The 20,189-nt window shown below is 35.0% G+C and overlaps 2 protein-coding genes across 2 annotated transcripts; one reads left to right on the top strand and one right to left on the bottom strand.

Annotated features, from left to right (window-relative positions):
- Positions 1-422: 422 nt before the first annotated feature.
- LOC113359266 (F-box protein CPR1-like) lies at positions 423-7,275 on the bottom strand. The gene is made up of 3 exons (XM_026602930.1): positions 7,206-7,275; positions 5,828-5,931; positions 423-806 (listed from the first exon to the last, which is right to left on the bottom strand). The coding sequence occupies exons 1-3, from the start codon at positions 7,273-7,275 to the stop codon at positions 423-425; spliced, it is 558 nt and encodes a 185-aa protein (XP_026458715.1).
- A 285-nt stretch (positions 7,276-7,560) lies between these two features.
- Positions 7,561-15,751, top strand: LOC113359263. Its single transcript, XM_026602929.1, has 4 exons — positions 7,561-7,706; positions 8,224-8,677; positions 14,957-15,400; positions 15,500-15,751. The coding sequence occupies exons 1-4, from the start codon at positions 7,561-7,563 to the stop codon at positions 15,749-15,751; spliced, it is 1,296 nt and encodes a 431-aa protein (XP_026458714.1).
- The last annotated feature ends 4,438 nt before the right edge of the window (positions 15,752-20,189 follow it).

The raw sequence follows: 20,189 nt of genomic DNA, 5'->3' as shown, positions 1-20,189 counted from the left end.
CATGCACCCCAAATAGAGTGACCAACATAAATTCTGCCAAAGCCAACATAAGAAATAAAGAACAAATCAAGTTCTGTCAGTAGCTGATCTTGTTAATAGACTCCAAGATCCTACACCTATAGAAACTGACCTAAAACAAAGAAAGGCCCCCTATCAAACAAAAACTTACTAATGCCCATTAACTACTAAATCCTTTTTGTAATGCAAATTCTGATACCTGATAGCATAATACCCCATAAACGATGTTGTTTAGAAGTCTAATATCAAAGGAAAGCTGTCTTCCTAACAATGTATCTTGAGAGTATTTTATACCTTGTTGTTCAACTCTTAGGCATCATCAATATCTTCTTCTTCGTATTTCTATGGTTCTACCATTAATTTTTCTTTTGGTGTTTACTCTTTTCTTCACACAAGTACCAGAGTTAGAGTGAAACTAGGCTTTCGACATAATTCTCTATTCCTTTAAGCATTTTCCGTAGACGTTTTGGCTTCCCAGAAATTGCATCAAGTAAAACTAAATTACTGCCCGACATTAATAAAATCTCACCATTCTTGAAGTCCCACATCAGCCTCAAGTAATACATTTCTTTTATAATTCTGGAATGGGTAATGACAAAACGTTTAGTCCATGATTCTCCAACTCCATAAGTCTGCATTACCCATACTTCTGAATGAACCCCAATTGCATTCACAGCACTAAGACACCCTTCCAACACCCACACATTCCTAAGCGAATGGTTATTCTTCAAAGGTTCTTTTGGTAGTTGCAATTCTACAAATTTCTCGTTCCTGGTATCTAAGGGCAACTGCAATGGTGCGATCAAAACCAAAGACCAAATACCAAAAAAAAGATCAAATTTTAGGTTTAGTCCGTGGCAACAAGCAACGGTACCCGACTAAAATTTGATCGAGCGTAACTCAAATATCCGTCCCACATAACTTTCATCAGGCGTACACTATATGTTCGTCCCTCTTTTTTTTATAAATTTTTTTTTCATGGGACGAACTAAGTATGTCCGCCCAATTCAAAGACCAAAAAATTTTGAAAACAACTTTTCAAGGGGCGGACTCTAGTATGTCCGCCCCATTTTCTCTATTTTAATAAAAAAAAAAAAAATTCAAAGAGCGGACATATAATGTCCGCCTCATTTTTTTTTCTTTTTTTAATTCAAAAATTTTCGTCAGGCGCATTTTATACTTACGCCCCACTCCCGACGAACTTTTAATCTCCGCTCGACCAAATTTGGTTTTGGTTTTGGTCCCAGACCAAATATAGTCTGAAATTTGGGTTTTGGTCCAGATTTTAGTCTTTAGTCCGTACCACTGTGTCTCGTTCCTCGACCAAATAAATGGGTTTGATCGCCCACTGTGGATGCTCTAAAGAGACTATAACTTTGGAATTGTTTCGGGTTCCAACTAACCAATGACAAGTTCCATTGACAAATACCCCATCCCCAGAACCGAGAAAATTATAGGGGTCGACTTCAATGCTTTTCCATGAATTAGATCTTAACGTATAAACAGCCATCACAAGACGTTCATAGCTTATTAATACAAAAATGTAATCGTCAATCTTATAATCATAACCAAAAAGTAGGGACACCACCAGCCTGCTTATTTGGTGGATTAGGTAGTGTTTTATACTCTGCAGTAGCTGGGTTCCAAAGAACGAACTCACAAGCACTATCATGCCATAAGCAAACCAAACTATTACAAGAACCCCTCAACCAAATTTCTTGAACACAGTTGAACTTAAACAGTTCGAACCTGAACGGTTGCTCCGATTCAACAGAATTATCATACATACTTTCTGTATGCGATGATGATATTAATGAACGATAATTCTTGGAGCAGATTACCTGACCTTTCCTATTATCATAACTAGTTGGTCACCCGTACTACGCATAGACCAGTGTCTCGCTTATGATGTTTTAGAATTAATTAATTCATTAAAAAAAATAAGATCCCTAAAAAAACTAATGAAAATTCAATAAGCTTATGATCCTTAAAATTAATAAAATATTCGTTAAGCTAATAAAAATGCACTTTAATAAAAGAAAAATAAATTAAAAATTTATGCCTTTGTACTTTTTCAAATTTTGATATTTTTAAAATTTTTGGAGTTTATGCTTTGACTTTTTTTTTTATATATTTTTTTCTTTTTTGGTCCACCCAATCATTATGCATGTACTTCATGAGTGATACATAATAATCTACTCAAAGAATTTGTGTTTGGCCATTTGTTATAAACTCCCCAATTTCGATGGTTTCCTTCAATATTTTTGGTATATCATTGAGGTTAAATGGATGTAGTAATTTTTTCGATAACTTGATAACTTTTTTGGTTTTCTTTCTTTGCATAAAACTAAAAATACTTTAAATGAAAATTAATCACTAAATAAAGAATATATAACTAAAATTAAAATAACAAAGAAAAATTAGAGTCAAATATCCCTTCTGTCTTTTTTAATTTATCTGTCCTCTATTCTATTTTGATCTGTCTTTTTAATTCATCCGCTATTTTTATAGACATATTTTCTCATTAAACTATCAAATATATCCTTTATTTTTAAAAATTATAAAATCATTTTTAATATAAACGTAATCCAAAATTTTAAATTGTATCTCCATATATAAAAAAATATATTTAATATGTTTCTTATCAACTTGCATGCCTTTTTAAATAAATAAAAATATCTATGACTATCAAATTCCTAATAAAACTTTCGGCCTATTTTCATGCCTTTTTTAACTAAAAATATTTGTGACTATACTTTTTGAATAAAAATATTTATGACTATAAGATCCTTTTAGACATTTCCAAAATAATAAAATTACCTGATATGTCTTTTTTTTTAATATATTGCACACGTTAGTTTTGATTCTATTAATAATATAACATTAAATAGTGATAGTCATGACATTTTCACCGGTCTTGACGTAGTCAAATAAGACAGTTAATAAAAGACGTAAGGATTATAAAATAAAAATTACCTACATATTGTACCGGAATATAAATATCCAAGGAACCACATAAGTTATTAATTAAGAAAACATGATTGCATAGAGTGTACTACCCACTTGTATTTTTGATGGAGCAAATCATGTTGAACCCAAAATACTTTCATTTGTTCATGTACTTTGACTTCTGTAGAAACTATAATTATTTCCGTGGTGGTTTCCAATGAAACGTATTGTAGAGTCTCTCCAAATTATAACTGTCTTTTCGAATAAAAATGTAGTATACTCCAAGCGATAGTGGAGCCAGGAATTATTGCTCCTCAGTGGGGGGACTTGATCAACCAAACCAAGGCCAATTTTTTTATAAGCTTGTTTTATGACTGTATCTACTTCATGTCTCGCGTACAACGGTCTCATAGGTTGAAACATATACATGCAATTTATAAAACAATAAGTGATCTTTTTCAATTTTTAGTTTGGATTTTTGGTTCAGATTCCATCATAAAGTTGGGTGCTCACATTTCCTTTAAAAACAATATTATCCAATCATCTTAGTCACCCAAGTTATATACAACATCGAAAAATAACATTATTCACGCATCTTATATGTTAAACGCAGTATACGGTTACTCATTTGTAATCCAAACCAACACATTTTTAATATTTGGTGTCATTGTCACAGTGGAGTAATCCAAGGGAAATACATGCTTTTCTATAAGTCATACAAAGAAAATACCTTTCTACTGCATGCAGTATGATGAGCATTGTACAATACGCAACTAGCAAACCGAGGATTCAAGTTCCTGACCAATCGAGTCTACCAAATTCATTTCGTTTTTCTTCTTCTTTTCTTATCAGCCATTTTGTTGTTTTTCTTCTACTACGTGGCGTCAGGTTATTGTCCCAAATGAACTTTGTTAGAAAGCGTGCGTATGGCAGTTCTATAATCAGTTTCCAAATGAAAATGCTCTTCTGCATCAACTACATATTGCTAGGACAAATGACCATCCTGATCAGTGTTTGTCCCTTGATTATCCTTGCAATCTAAAAGCATGATACTCACGCGTGTTTGACGCTTCATCGTCGTACCATCTTTGTAGAGATATAAATTTTGTGTATGTAATTTAGGAATTGCACACAAACTCAACCTGTACCCAAGCTTTGATTTTAAATTAAATGCATTTTTTATAAATTTTTCATGCTACAATTTACCCGTGCCTCTTCTGGATCCATCCTTGGCGATCTCGGAACTACTCATAAAAAATGCATTTAATTTAAAATAAATTTACTCTAAAATCTCATGCACGTTGAAAAATAATATGTATCCATACATCTTATCGAGATGTATTCCACGTGTTCTCTAATTTTTACTCTCTAATATCACACTTCTACGTCGCAAACTATTTAGTCTTGCTTGTGACGGAGTTACCGGCTCCAAAAACGATATCCATTATTGCACCAACAAAACATAAAATTTAGTTCCCATGAAACTCAAAAATAAGCTTGCATAGAAATCGTAAATATGTGTATGCCAAACGTACATTAGGTTTGTTTTTAGTATACAAGCCCACTGGTTGATGTCGCTAACTAAATGAAAATTTTAGTTTGTTTTCCACCACCATTTTCGCAATTATTTATAAAGTTTTTAGGGGTATTCCAAGGTAGTGTAAGTTGCAATTTCAAAAGAATAAAACCCTTGTTTTTATTTTAATTGATATCTTGTTAAAGCTTGTGTACACGGCAACAGTACTCTTGTTTGGAAACCTTCCCACCATTTAATGGGATTTCAGGTAACTAATTCCGGTACATGAGCATCTCAATACACCCAACAGTAGTCTTGTTTGGAAATCTTCCCACCATCTAATGGGATTTCAGGTAACTAAATTCGGGTACATGAGCATCTCAATACAATGGGAAATATGACGTGACTCTGGGTTAGGGTATCAACATATTATTGGTTAAAATTTCTTTCATCTAATAATGTATAATGGTATATATGACAGCTTAATCTAAGCTATCCTAAGCGATTATTCTGTTTATGAAGTACAGTTAACATTTCTTGCAAGAATGTACTTGCGATTTTAAGGTGCAACATCGAACTTGCATATAAGCAAACTCAAAAATTCAAAAAAGATATACCAAATCTTTGCGGAAATTTATCAGGATTCCCATAAATACGTTCGAGCTTCCCATGAAATCTTTATCATACCTGCAAAACAAACGCAAATTAGTGATCAACAAATAATAAGAAAAAAAAAACACGATCAATACCGTAGATGAAAAGCTTTTGAGCGTACTTGCAAAACAAAAGACAAACGCAAATTAGTGAAAACCATAGGAAAAAGAAAAAACACGATCAATACCATAGAAGAAAAAGCAACGTGCAATATTTTGTCCAATTTTAAGGCGCAACATCCAATTTGCAAACAGAAAAGCGCTCGCGTTATCGCCCCACCATGCCAAATTTCAGAATGAACTTATAATTGAGTATCACAGTATTTACTCAACCAAATTTCAGAATGAACATAAAGCAATCTGCCTGTAGTTGTAGTAATTTCAAGAAAACATGTACAATCGCAACCAAAGAAACAGAAAACACTGACCTTCTGCTTGGATACTCGCATTCTCAATCTCCAAATCCCCATATTTCATGCCATTTCCATATTCATAGAAAAAAAATCCGAGAAGAAAAGATGATTTCATTAATAAAACTAGATGACGCTATATAATGAACCCTACACAGTTGGTTCTTGTATAAGAAGATTCAAAGCTTCTAAAGAGATATACCAAATCCTTTACCTTGTAGAAATTTATCAGGATTCCAATAAACACTTTCGAGCTTCCCATGAAACACTTTCGAGCGTACCTGGAAAATCAAAACCAAACGCAAATCAGTGATCAACAAACAATAAGAAAAAGAAAATTCACGAACACTACCGTAGAAGAAAAAGCCACGTGCAGCATACCTACCTGGAAAACAAAAAACAAACGCAAATCAGTGATCAACAAACAGTAAGAAAAAGAAAAAACATGAACGATACCGTGGAAGAAAAGTGACGTGCAAGTAATGTCTTGACCTATTCTTGAGTGCTTTATATAGAGGCAAGCCAGCAAAATTCATTAACTTAATTTTGGAAATATAATAAATTTCTTATAGTTTTTAGTATATGTTTTTAGATAACAAAATATTTTCCGATAACTATATTATTTGCTGCAATATTTTGTCTAATTAATCCCTTATTTATCGACCAAAATAATATATTTTGTACAAAAAATGTTAAATATCTTTTGTCACGTCCAGGATTAGAGTTAATGTTTTTTTTTTTGCTTTTGTACACAATTGAGATATATTTAGCATTTTCTACACATTTAAGAATGAGAATCTTTTTTTATGGAAAGAAAAATATCATTCACCGTTTTGTATTGCATTTTAATGTTTTTTGTTTGCGTTCTCAAAATTTTACTTAAAAATACCTTCACGATGTTGTTTTAACGATCCTTTGTTTCAACATTTGGACGGGATTAAAATTCATTTATAGCGAGAGAGAGAGGAAGAAAACTTCAATTTACGGGTAAGTTCCCAGCTCCGTGTATTTTGATTTTAAATTACAGTCATTGATCTAAATCTGACCAAGGATTTGTCGTCATGAATTGTAATTCTAAATTGCAAATAGAATTAGCTTATTAGTAAATAATGGAATTGTAACTAGGATTAATTTAATTATAAGAAGTGTAATGGGACATTGAACATTATTTTTTAATTTTTTTTATGATTGATTTACTTTTATGATCAAATCATGATGAACAATATGTATCTTGATGTGATTAATGTTTCAATTTATTTTTCGAATTTAAAAATTAAATTTAATTAAGATTTTTAATATTTTTGGACGATTTTCTCTATTTATTTGGGATTTAAATTAGGATTGGATATATTCAAAACGATTTTTTAATATATTTTTGGTAATACTGTGACATATTATAAAATTTAGTTGTTTTAAGTAATCCTTTATTCCTTGTGATTGGCCAAAAAAAAATTATAACATCACCGAGAAAGAAATATGGTTGGGTCAGAATCAACCAGAAGCTCCAGTTAATGATAACGCTCGAATACACTCTGTTTTTATATAAAATACATCCGAATATGAGACCAAAGTCGTTTTTCTGAACAGTGAGATTAAGGTGGGATTTAACAAAACTAGGATCGGATATTATTTGAAACTAATTCTTGGAAACATACTTACATTCGAGTAATGATTTCACTGGTAGCCTTAAAACGATGTCATGGTAGAGCTCTTTTGGAAGCGCAGACATTGCTAATCGCTTCTTCCCCTTCTGCTTTGAGAGACAAAACAACTAGGGTTTGCTTTGCTCTTTTTAGCTCAGAGAACTCAGATAAAAGCTAGCTATATATACATACACGTATATACGGCAAGGCTTGGGTGGAGCCGAGTAACTGAAAGTGGAATATGTGTGCTTCTTTGTTAGTTCACTAGTCTTGGAGACTTGTAACACCCGCCTTATGAAGCATATAACAATGCTCTATCGTTCGTTTAGTTTTCCGTCAATTGTATCCCTTTATATTTCTGTTTCTAGAAAATGGATGAAATTTCAACTTTTGTTGCATTCATTACAGTACCTATATGCTCAGTATTTGTAGATTCGTGCGTTGGAATAGCGTATCCGGGTCTATTTTCTCAGTGTATGTACTATGCAGAATTACTCAAAATGGAATTAGTAGAAGGGTACAAATACCCTCCACCTTTGTACTTTAATCTCCTTTGAGGAGTTAGGTGCATGATAACTGTCAGACATATTTAGAAACCTTTGATTTTACAGCAAAAAAGTGGAGTACTATCAATTCCATGTTAGGCACATAGTTACACGTTCTTGTCTGGGTACACAATTCTCTTTTTGGACTAGTTGTGCCTGTGATAAGCTAGCTGGTCTTATTTAAGAAGTGGCATATCAGCAAGGAGGCAATTAAGGAAGCTGAGGAAAAGAAATCAGGTACGGAGACCATGACGAAATTCATCGTTTTCTTATTTGTCTCCCGGAATTAGCGGAATAAGATAATTAGTGGGTTTCAAGCATACTAGTATCTTGCGTTTTAAGCTTACTTGTTGGATTGAGAATAATTTTTCATGCACTGCTGACAGGAAAAAAATGGCGCGGCATTTTATGCTGCATCTACTTTGGCTTGGTGTGTTACTCACACTTATTCTGCATGTTCAAGCTTCAAGCTTAACAACTCAAGTTCAGAAAAGTGAACGAGGAGAAATCCGCTGTCTTCCTGTCCCCGAAGTTTGTACTAGGACCAGGATCTGTGAATTTCAAATACTACTTTAATGTCGATTTTCCAAGAGGTCATATTGCTATTAAGGGTTTCAGCGTTGAAGTAGTTGACGAGTCTGGAAATTCTGTTCCTCTGTATGAAACTTATCTTCACCACTGGGTAGCTGTAAGATACTATGCTCTCAAGGATGCAGAAATGCCCGAGAAAAATGATCCTGACCAGCTTCATCTCATTATCGTGAAAAACAGCGGTGTGTGTAATAATATCGTCCAGTACTTCGGACCTTCAGAATCTCGCAAAAACACGTTACACTTGCCAGATCCCTATGGGATAGAGGTTGGTAATGCTGGGGAGATCCCAGACGGGTACGAGGAGAGATGGCTACTTAATGTACACACAATCGATACGTGTGGTGTGGAGGTGTTAGATATTTGATTGAATTTATGATGATGATTAAGAAGGATTTTGATCATGAAGGAGTGGGAAACTAATAGTTTCTACTCACTCTATTTTCTTTGATTTCTTTCTTCATAATAATTTCTCTCTCTATACATGGTCAATATAAGACCATAGAGATAAGATAACATGTGGACATCTATTGTCCATACAATTCTACTACTACTTATATTCTTACACTCCTATTACATTTGAACATTACATTAACACTCAACAATCTCCTCCTTAATGTGATGTTTTACAACTCCAAGTAATTTCTTAAAGTTTTGGAACTTGCCTTTGGGAAGTGCCTTGGTGAATATGTCCGTCAATTGGTCTTCCGTCTTGCAATACTTGAGTTTTGTCTCACCATCTTCAACCGCTTCTCGAATGAAGTGATACTTGAGTTTGATGTGCCTTGCTCTACAATGCTCAACCGAATTTTCGGACATAGCAATTGCGGATTTGTTGTCACAAAAAATTTTGGTGCACTCTTCTTGTTTCTCTTGAATATCTTCCATGATTCTTCTTAGCCATACAACATGAGATGTAGCTATTGATGCCGAAATGTACTCCGCTTCCGCCGTGGATAGAGCTACGGTTTCTTGCTTCTTCGATGCCAAGTAAATATGCCCGAACCAAGAGAAAAATCATACCCCGATGTACTCTTCATGTCATCAATACACCCTCCCAAGTCGCTATCACAATAGCCAACTAATTTGACATCCAAATTTCTAGAATACATGATTCCAAAATTCATTGTTCCTTGTATGTACCTCAACAACCTCTTTGCCGTGCCAAGATGTAGATGACTAGGTGAACTCATGAACCTAGAAATCATAATTGAAGCAAACATGATGTCGGGTCTTGTATGTGTATGATACAACAAGTTTCCAATAAGACCTCTATAATAAGTCTCATCAACTTTTCTTCCTCCATCATCTTTCTTGAGTTTCTCATTCACTACAAGTGGTGTAGATGTGGGGTTACAACCAAGCATACAAAATTTCTTCACCACCTTTTCGGCATACTTGCTTTGAGAAATGAACACTCCATCTTCACTTTGATGAACTTCTATACCAAGGAAGTACTTGAGCAAACCCATGTCACTCATCTCATATTTCATCATCATTTCTCTCTTGAACTGCTCAATCATATGAGCATCATTTCCCGTAAAGATAAGATCATCAACATACAAGGCAACGATGAGAATAGACGTACCTTTTGTCTTCACATATAGTGTAGGCTCACTCTTGCTTTTGTTGAAGTGTTGCTTTTGAAGTATCCATCTATCTCACTATACCAAGCTCTTGGTGCTTGCTTTAGGCCGTACAAAGTTTTCTTTAACTTGTACACCTTATCTTCTTCTCCTTCCACCACAAAACCTTATGGTTGTTCTACATAGACCTCTTCATAGAGTTTTCCATTCAAAAATTCCGATTTTACATCAGATTGATAAAGTAACCAACCTTTTTGGGAAGCCATAACAATCACGGCTCTAATGGTGTCAAGACGAGCAACCGATGCAAACGTTTCATTATAGTTGATACCGGGTTGTTGTGAGTAGCCCTTTGCCACCATCCTTGCTTTGTATCTTTGAACCGTTCCATCCGCATTGTACTTAACCTTCTAGATCCACTTCACTCCAATAACTTCTTTATCACTTGGCCTTGCTACTTTCTCCCATGTGTCGTTATCATTAATGACAACAACTTATTCTTCCATGGATTTTACCCATACCTGTTCTTTTGATGCTTCTTCAAAATTTTCCGGTTCAACCGTACAATAGTTACATCTTTCATACACTTCACTCAACCTATTCATCTTCCTTAGTGCCGATGATGGTGATGTTGATGCACTATTACTTGGAGACATACTTGGAGATGCTCTAAACCTTGCATTTAGGGGTGTTTGAGGTAGTTCTTCACCTTCTTCTTCACCTTCTCCAACTTCTTTTGTTGCTTAATTTTATTGTTCATCATCAAGAATAACGGTTCTCTTCTCAATTTTACCTTCTTCCCAATTCCATGAAGCACCTTCATCGAACAAGACATCACGGCTTGTGATCATTGTGTTGTTTTTCAAGCTAAACAACCTATAACCTTCTGATTGGAGGCTATAGCCAAGAAATATACATTTATCACTTGATTCATCAAGCTTTTTTCTATTCACCTTTGGAATTTGAGAATAACACACACTACCAAAAACTTTGAGATGCCTTACCGATGGTCTTCTTCATGTGTTTTCAAAGTTGTTGTAGTAATATGATTCGTTCAAGACTTGTGAAAGCGGATTTTTAGATTTTTTTAATAAATAAAAATAGCGAACTAAATTAAAAAGATGTTGTGAAAATTATGGAGAGAATGGGGCTAGGATTCCACCATTGGTTGATATTAGTGATTTAATGAAACAATAATTATGCAACTCAACATTCAAATTGATTCTAATAGTATTGCCTAGACATGTAGATTTCCAAAGGAATAGATGTTAGTCCAAGCATAGAATATCAAAACCCTAAAGCAAGCATATTCTATCAAGAGAAAATACACCTAACTAATCAAAATCATATAAACAAATTTTAGTTCAATGCAAAAATCATAATAGAGTTGTTGTAATTAATTAATAGAAATATATCACTTTTACCGAAACAATGGCTTCCTCCATAGCCCCAAGGATTGGGTTTACCTCATCATGATGTTGGAAACACGCTCAAAAGTTGATTTCATTGCTCAAAGTAGGTGTACAAATGATGAAATGGAGAAAATGATGAAAATTGGGTGTTTGCAACGTTTATAATTGTTGCAAAACACTGTTACAAAAAACGATAGAAAAGAACTGTTGTTGTTGTAACTCTGCGACCCTCGGGTGGCTGTCGTTGTCACTGTTCATAAACGAAAGCCTCTGTAAACTCTTGATTCTGGCCTCCTGAGCTCTCCTCTAGACCCCAAACTCTCCGTCCCCCTTCTTCGCTACCCCAGAGTTGTATTTATAATCAACAGGGCCAAGGATAACTCCTCATTACCCCACGAAATCTCCCATTACTCGACAGTGAAGAAAAATATTCTTGGAATATTTTCTTCCCTGATTTTCCTTCTCACGCGTCTGCAGCTTCCTAACTCCATTCAACACGCCGAATATTGAAAACAAAATGATCCATACACACTCCAGGCTCGTGCCAACCATAGAATAACTCGGAAAGAGAATATAAACCCTCGTGAAAGTAGGAATACCAAAGTCTTCCCTCACTCATGTTTTGCTTCCACACGATTCGTTGGCCAAATCTAATCGATTATAAGGACCTTACCAGCCCTGTTTAGTCCCTAGCAACAAACCCATTTGATTTTAGCCATTGAATCTCCCTAAAACGCCTTCAAATCACGAACCCTAATTTTGGTGTTTTGATAATAGCTTTTCGCGCCAAATTCCAAATTCAAATGGAGAAGATGACCTCCCCCTAATCCTGTGCCGGTGTCCCTTTAGCACTTGCCTTATGGGGTGTGAATAGTAAGGAAGGTGCTCCTTATCCGTTGAGGTGCCCCTTAGTAATCGAGTGCCCCTTATCTAACAGTGCTAGTCCGAATAACATGTGTCCTCCGGGTGCTTTAGACAACTTTTCGAGCCGATTTTTGCAATAATGTTTATTTCCCGAAAATGCCTACAAACACATAAAATACCATAATAAGTACAAAAATCGAGTACCAACAATACATGAAATTATGGACAATTTAGACACAAAAATGTGTCTATCACTTCTCCCACTCCATGCTTCAAAAGGAGTTTGGTTCCATACGGATTTTGTTGGATACCTATTCATCAAGTAGATGGCGGTGTTAACGACTTCGGTACAAAACTCTTTAGGCATACCCTTCTCATGAAGCATGGACTTCGCCATCTCCATCACGGTTTGGTTCTTTCTCTCGGAAACACCATTTTGTTGAGGATTATAACCCACGGTTAGTTGCCTTTCCAAGCCTTCATCTTCACAAAATTTATCAAACTCTTTGTTGTTGTACTCTTTGCCTCTATCACTTCTCAAAACTTTGATGTAGTGACCACTTTTCTTTTCAACAAGGCTTTTAAAATTCTTGAAGATGCTAAAAACTTCGGACTTTTATTTCATGAAGTAGACCCAAGTCATACGAGTAAAGTCATCAATGAATAAAATGAAGTATCTATTACCTCCATGAGTTGGTGTCTTCATTGGTCCACACACGTCGGTATGTACCAAACCAAGAAGTTCTTTCGCTCTCCATGCCATGTTTTTTGGGAATGGTTGGCGATGTTGCTTCCCAAGTGCACAACCTTCACACACTCCATCCTTGTGGTTGATATGTTGTGGAAGTCCTTGCACCATGTTCTTGTTGGAAAGCACCTTGAGGCTATTGAAATTCAAATGCTCAAGTCTTTTATGCCATAACCATGTTTCATCAATGGTTTCCATCCTCATTGCAATATTTTTTTGCTTTTCAAACACAGTTAGAAAGCTTCTATTATTCTCCATTTTTATACTCTTCATGACTTGTCTCTTGTTGTTGTGCTTCTTGTCATAAATGGTGCAATATCCATCTTCAAAATTGACGGCGTACTCAAGCTCCAAAAGTTGCCCAACACTAAGCAAATTTTGTGCCAACTCCGGAACATATAACACATCTCTAATGTATTTTCCTCCATTAATAGTTTGCACACATATTGTACCTCTTCCATTAGCTTGAACCATATTTCCATCATCCATCTTCACTAAAGAATTTATGGATGTATCCATATCCACAAACAAGCTTTTATCACCGGACATATGAGTTGTGCAACCACTATCCACAAACCAAACTTCACTTTTAGAAGTTACCATGACGCTTTGACAAGCATAAAACAAATTTTGTTTATCCTTTTTTTCTTCGGCTCTACCACCTTGTTCTTCATCTTCTTTGTATCTACAATCTTTCTCCAAATGTCAATACCTTTTGCAATTGCGACATTGTGGTTTTCTTTTGTTCCAACAATTTTTCTCCAAGTGACCATTCTTCTTGAGAAAATTGCATCTTGGTACTTGAGACGAATCACTCTTTATATAGTTGTTGGAATTAGCTCCTCCTTTCTTCCATTTTCCGTTTCCTTTGAAGTTTGATGTTGATTCACCCTTGTACTCATTTTTCTTTATTGCTGAATTTTTTGAATCCAAGTTGAATTTTGATTGAAATGCACTCTCAATTGACTTTTAGGAGTGTCTTAACAACCTTTGCTCATACACCTTCAAAGATGCCCATAGTTCTTGTGACTTCAATGTGGAAAAATCTTTAGTCTCTTCCAAAACCACCACAATGGGTTCAAATTTTTCCGGCAAGCACATCAATATCTTCTCACAAATTCTTATTTCCTCCATCTTTTCACCACACATCATCATATTATTAACAACTTCAACTACTCTAGATGAAAACTCATTTAAACATTCATTATCATTCATTTTAAGATTCTCAAAATCTCTTCTATATGAATGTAATTTTAACTCTCTTACCTTCTTATTGCCTCCATACTCTTGTTGTAGAAGATCTCAAGCTTCTTTAGCTTTATAAGAATAGATTACTCTTGGTAGAATTCTGTCTCCAACTCCTTGTTGGATTTACATGGATGCTTTTGCATTCTTCCTCCTACTCTCCTTAAGCAAATCCTTTTGGGTTTGATCTGTAGTTGAAGTATCTTCAATTTCATCATACTCATCTTGAACAATCTCCCACACTTCTTGAGACATAAACAAGGTTTTCATTTTAATTTCCCAAAAATCATAATTTTCTCCATGAAAAATTGGTATTGAAGGTTGTTGAATGTATTGATTTGAGTAGCTACTACTTGCCATTGATTTAATTGAAGATTGATTGAAAAATTGGGTTTTTTTCTTTTCTAGATCTAGATTTTAAAAACTTTGAATGTTGCTGATTTTTGAGATTTGATGGGTAGAAATTGATTTTTTTTCACTCACTAAGATCAAATCTAGTAGATCTAAGCTCTGATATCAATTATTAGATATTTGATTGAATTTATGATGATGATTAAGAAGGATTTTGATCATGAAGGATTCAGAAACTAATAGTTTCTACTCACTCTATTTTCTTTGATTTCTTTCTTCATAATAATTTCTCTCTCTACACATGGTCAATATAAGACCATAGAGATAAGATGACATGTGGATATCTATTGTCCATACAATTCTACTACTACTTATATTCTTACACTCCTATTACATTTGAACATTACATTAACACTCAACAGGAGGATCGGCTAGGATGCACAGAATGCAAGTGTGATCTGTTTAATGTTACAAAGGATGAGTACGGCCAACCACTGCCACCAGGTTACGCTGGGGGCCTGCAGTGCTACTATGACGATACCACGTGCAAGTCAAGAGAAGGTTTCACAGGCAACAAGAGAAGGTTCTACCTGAGATATACTGTAAAGTGGGTGAACTGGGAAGAGAGCATTTGTCCTGTTAGGATTTACATTTTTGATATCACCTACACGGCGATCAAAGGGAACCATTCAGAAGCAGTATGTCAAGTAGAATATGATATTGAGGCGTGTGATAGTACTGGTGTAGATAGAGATGTTATCTGCGTAGAAAATAAGAAGACAAGCGTGGTTCTTCCCACTGGTGGTTATCTTATCTATGGTGTTGCGCATCAGCACTTTGGTGGAATTGGTTCAGCTCTTTATGGAGAGGTAACAAAAATGAAAAGGTTAAATTCTTCCTTTATAGCCAATTGTCGGCCTATCATATGTATCGAGAATAAGTCGATTTATTTTGCATGAATTGATTAGGACGGTCGACTCATATGCACTTCAATGCCAGTATATGGAGATGGAGTAGAAGCCGGCAATAAAGATGGGTACCTAGTAGGGATGTCAACTTGTTATCCTCAACCTGGATCTGTGAAGATACTTGATGGAGAAACTTTAGTTTTTGAGTCGAATTATAGTAGCAGCAGTAAACATACTGGAGTGATGGGTTACTTCTACATATTGGTTTCTGATCAATTACCAAAGTCACTACCAATGTCGATTGTTGCATGATCAAAAAAACAAAAAAGAACAACCATGAAATGAATCCATATAATTATGAACATGTAGCATTTGGTTTAAGTTAAATGGATTAGTGTACCCGTGTTTTATATAGGGGAAATTGGGAATATGTCCCAAAATCTATTGTCATCTTGGGGATATGCCCAAGATTCCAGTTCTCGGTAATATGTCCCAGCCATCGAAGTTTCCATCCATAATCGTTAACTAGTCAATATGTGCATACATGTGAGATAAACGTGCGAGACAGAGAAATACACGACTCTTCTATCGCATGTGTAGACCACATGGATGAAATCGAACCATCTTCTTCACCGTTTTGTTTTCGCATTAGCTGATGATCAAAAATTTATCAAAATTAAAGTCGATTAAAAAAAGTCAGCATCACCTAGATCAGGTTAGTTGATGAAAGAAGTTTAAATATCTCCATAAACCAATTCAAAATCACCCAAAGAAAATTTGACAATGACAATTATACAAGGATCGGTTTCCATGTTAACTAAAATGATTGACTATGAATACTTAACAAGAATAAAAGAATGAAAAACATCACATGTTTCCAATGATTTGATATTACTAGTAATTATGAAGAATCCCCGATTTCATATAAGAACCCTAATTGCATCTGAAAACCCTGGAGATTCAATTGATGAAATCAAACTAATAAAATTACAACTCGACATTATCAAAATGTACCCGTTCATCGTTTTAAGAAAAAATCAATATTAATTCAATCAATCATGGTAGTGAATCTAGTGATACATTTACAGTTAAAGGGTGTTGAGAGCCTCATCATTATTTTGATCAAATAACTCTCTAAATCAATCACCAATCAGTCGCGGAGTTATATTTCTCCTTCAAGGTTCAGTATTTTTGATCTTGAATCGCCCAATTTGTTGCCGCTCCATATTGCTAACTCTTCTGACATTTGAGTCATTTCTGGCATAAAATTATTGAGCATTCGAAGCAATGCTCTCAATCAAACTGGTTGCCTGCGAGATTGTCTTTTCAGTAAGTGAACCACCAGCAGTCGCATCAATCAAATTTCGTTGCTCTGGAAGTAATCCTTCGTATAAATATTGAATGATGAGTGTTGGTGATATGTTGTGGTGAGGGCAACTCGCCACCAACTTTTTGTACCTATCCCAATATTCATAAAGAGACTCCCCGGTAATCTGAAGAACACCACTAATCTCCTTACGAACAGAGGCTGCTTTTGAAGCAGGAAAATATTTCTCTAAAAATAGATTTTTCATCTCATTCATACTACGATTTTTGGCTGGGTCAATGTTCGATATATTGACTTACATAACTTTTTGGATATAATCCGTTATCTTAGGGCATATTACCAAGAATTGGAATCATGAGGAATATCCCCAACATGACACCGTATTCTGGGGCATATTCCCAATTTTCCCTTTTATATCTTGAATCTACAATTTCCTTTGCCATCTCATGTGATGCGCCTAATCTACAATTTTCTTTAGCAAAATTTTATTTCTACGATTATTTCGTTTTCTATTATTTTTTAATTTTGTTAAAAAAATCAATTTTTGTTTCTTATTTTGTGATATTATTCAAGTCGTATGATTTAGTGGAATAAGCGATGTGAGGTCAACTTAAAATTACCCAAAGCTTGATTTCCCCGTTTTTTAGGTTTCTACATCGATACTTCGCTCTTTCTATAGTAAATAAGAATCAGGATTAACAAGATATAGATGGCCAAAAAAATTTAGTGATTTCATGAATAATACCGTACATGGTAATGGTTACAAAACCAACTAACAAAAATCTTTCCCGTCCACCCCGTCCACCCGTTTTGAAGCATCTTGGGGATGAAATACGGTTATGTTAATATTAAATTTAAATCCAAAAATTACTTTATCCTAAAACGAGTTGTTTACCACCCGCTAAGGAAAATACACGTACATGTAACGACAAAATCGACGACTGAGTTTAAAGTGGATAAATATGCATTTGATAAAAGTCAGAACAGCCAGATTCATGGAAGACCCTGTTGGCCATCTAGGTGGCGAAAGGGGATTTGCTTGTAGTCTGACAAAGGAAAATAACTTCTGCAAAGCACCTAAAAAAAGTGTTACTTGTAGGTAAGTTCCTAGCTAAAGGATAATAAGTTTCCAACTAATCGATTCCATTTCCAGCTAGAGGTTCTTATCCTATGTTACTTAAACTTTTTATTTTTTTCTTTTTCAATTAGTTAAGATCTATGTTGGTTTGTACACATTGATGAAATCAGGTTTATCATGTCGGTGGTTTATTATCGGTTTTCCAGTTACGTTTTTAGTTATGATCTCCAAATATAAATTATGCCCCTATTGAACTTTCTTTTTCTTTTCTGGATTCGAGATTGAGATTTCTAAGGGTAAGATTCAACATAGTGTTTCGAAAAGCTATGGGTGTTACATTGTAAGAACTTTTTTTATTATTCTCTAGGGGTTTGATTTGAGATTAAAATGATGATGTTTTGCGGATATATAAATACCATGGAAACCTTATCACCATTAGAAAACAAAAACCTACCACCATCGACCACCAGAAAACTCCTTAGAACCCTCACCACAATCAACAATAAACAACCAACACCCCAGAAAATATGGGGAAGTGGTTTTTTGCCCCCGTTTATTTTATCTCGTCATATTCCGATGTTGCAACAAGAGGCCCATTCGAAAGAGCTGATAAATCCTTGAGGAGCATAAACAAAAGTTGAAAGAATTTGTAGTAACTGCTGATAAGAAGCTTACCAAGACTTCAAATGAATATTGATATTTGAAAGGATAACTGATTACATTAGATGATAAGACTGGCAGTGCATCATCATAGAATGACATAGAAACACCTATGTTCCAAAGCACAACATATTGTTGGGTATACAATTGAAATGATCAGACTTTACATACCTCACAATTATGCAAAAAGATAACAAGCATGAAATGAATCTATTAAGACTAAACTTCTTTCATATATAAGCATGGAGGTATTAGGTTGTTACAGTAAGATGAAATTTAAGAAAATTAGAAATAAAAGGTGGTAGACGCATTTATGTGTCTAATTTGTCCTCAATGTTTCGTATTGTTGGTACTCGTTTTCGTCTTTATTATGGTGTTTTGTGTATTTTTAGGTATTTTTGGAAAATAAATATTGTTGGAAAAATCGGCTCGAAAAATCACTCGGAACACCCCCGGAGGACACTTGCTATACGGAGCCCATATTTGGCTAAGGGGCACCCCCAAAAGGCAGCTGTTATTCGCACCCCACAACTGGTTAGGGGGACACCATCTTCTTCATTTGAAACTTAAAAATTGGCGGGAAAAATGTGGCAGCTCTCTGAGGATGTTTCGATCGAAATTTGAAGATGTTCTAGGTGGACTAAAGGGCTGAAACTTCATGGGTAGTTGTGATATGTCATAAAAGAGCTGGTATGCGTGTTTGTTTCGATCAAATTTGGCTGGAAAATCCGTGACAAGGAATCAGGGCATCCCATGCATGAGAAGAATAGTTCACGGGTTTTGGAAGATTTATGCGTGTTCTGCTCGTGTATGATGGCTCTAGCAACACTCTGGACCGTGAAGAATATAAATGAGGAGATTTTGCAGCTGTAGAAACACGTTAGAAGCTAAAACAGGGAAGAAAATATTCCTAGAATATTTTTCTTCATTGCCGAGTTTAATGAAAATTTGTGAGAGTTATGGCGTGATATTCTGTTGTTTTTGAGTATATATAGGGTGAGGGGATCATAGAGAAGTGAGGGGGAGAGATTGGGAGAAGTTTAGAGCACCACAGAGTGAAAAAAATCGAATTTGCAGAGAGACCACCTGCTGCTGCTGCTGCCATTGAAGAACACTGAAGAACATGAAGAACGGACCTGCACCAGCAGTCGTTTTCCTACAGTAATAACGACTCACACATGTGGGTCGTACATCAGGCAGACTTATTTTCTATAGCATTTGCGACACAGCTACAACAGTCTTATTTTGTCACTGACGGTCGTAGTTCTCTGGTTTGTAACAAATATAATTGTTACAAACCCGGTTTTATTGTATTTCTCATATTCTCATCATTTGTAAACCATTTTTGAGCATCAATGAAATTCTTTGAGAGGTTTTCCAACATGATGAGAAGCTAATTCTCTCGTAACCAAGGCAATGGATGAAGCTATTCACACATGAACAATGGGTAACTATTTCATTTTCTCTAATATTTAATTATAATTCACTCAATCACTGCATTTGCAGAGTTCTTAAAAGTTTACATAATTTTCTTCATTAGTTGTGATTCAATTAGATAGGTTATGCTTTGGTTAGATAATCTATGCTTAAGGGATACAATTAATTTTTGAGAATATGTTTGATTATTTGTGGATTAATAAATAAAGGATTAAAAGGATAATTAGAGTTATGAAATATTTGACATC

This window comes from Papaver somniferum, chromosome 3 (genome assembly GCF_003573695.1).
Source record: "Papaver somniferum cultivar HN1 chromosome 3, ASM357369v1, whole genome shotgun sequence".
Taxonomy (NCBI): domain Eukaryota; kingdom Viridiplantae; phylum Streptophyta; class Magnoliopsida; order Ranunculales; family Papaveraceae; genus Papaver; species Papaver somniferum.
Note: the sequence above shows the minus strand (reverse complement) of the source record. Positions and strands in the feature narration are given on the sequence as shown.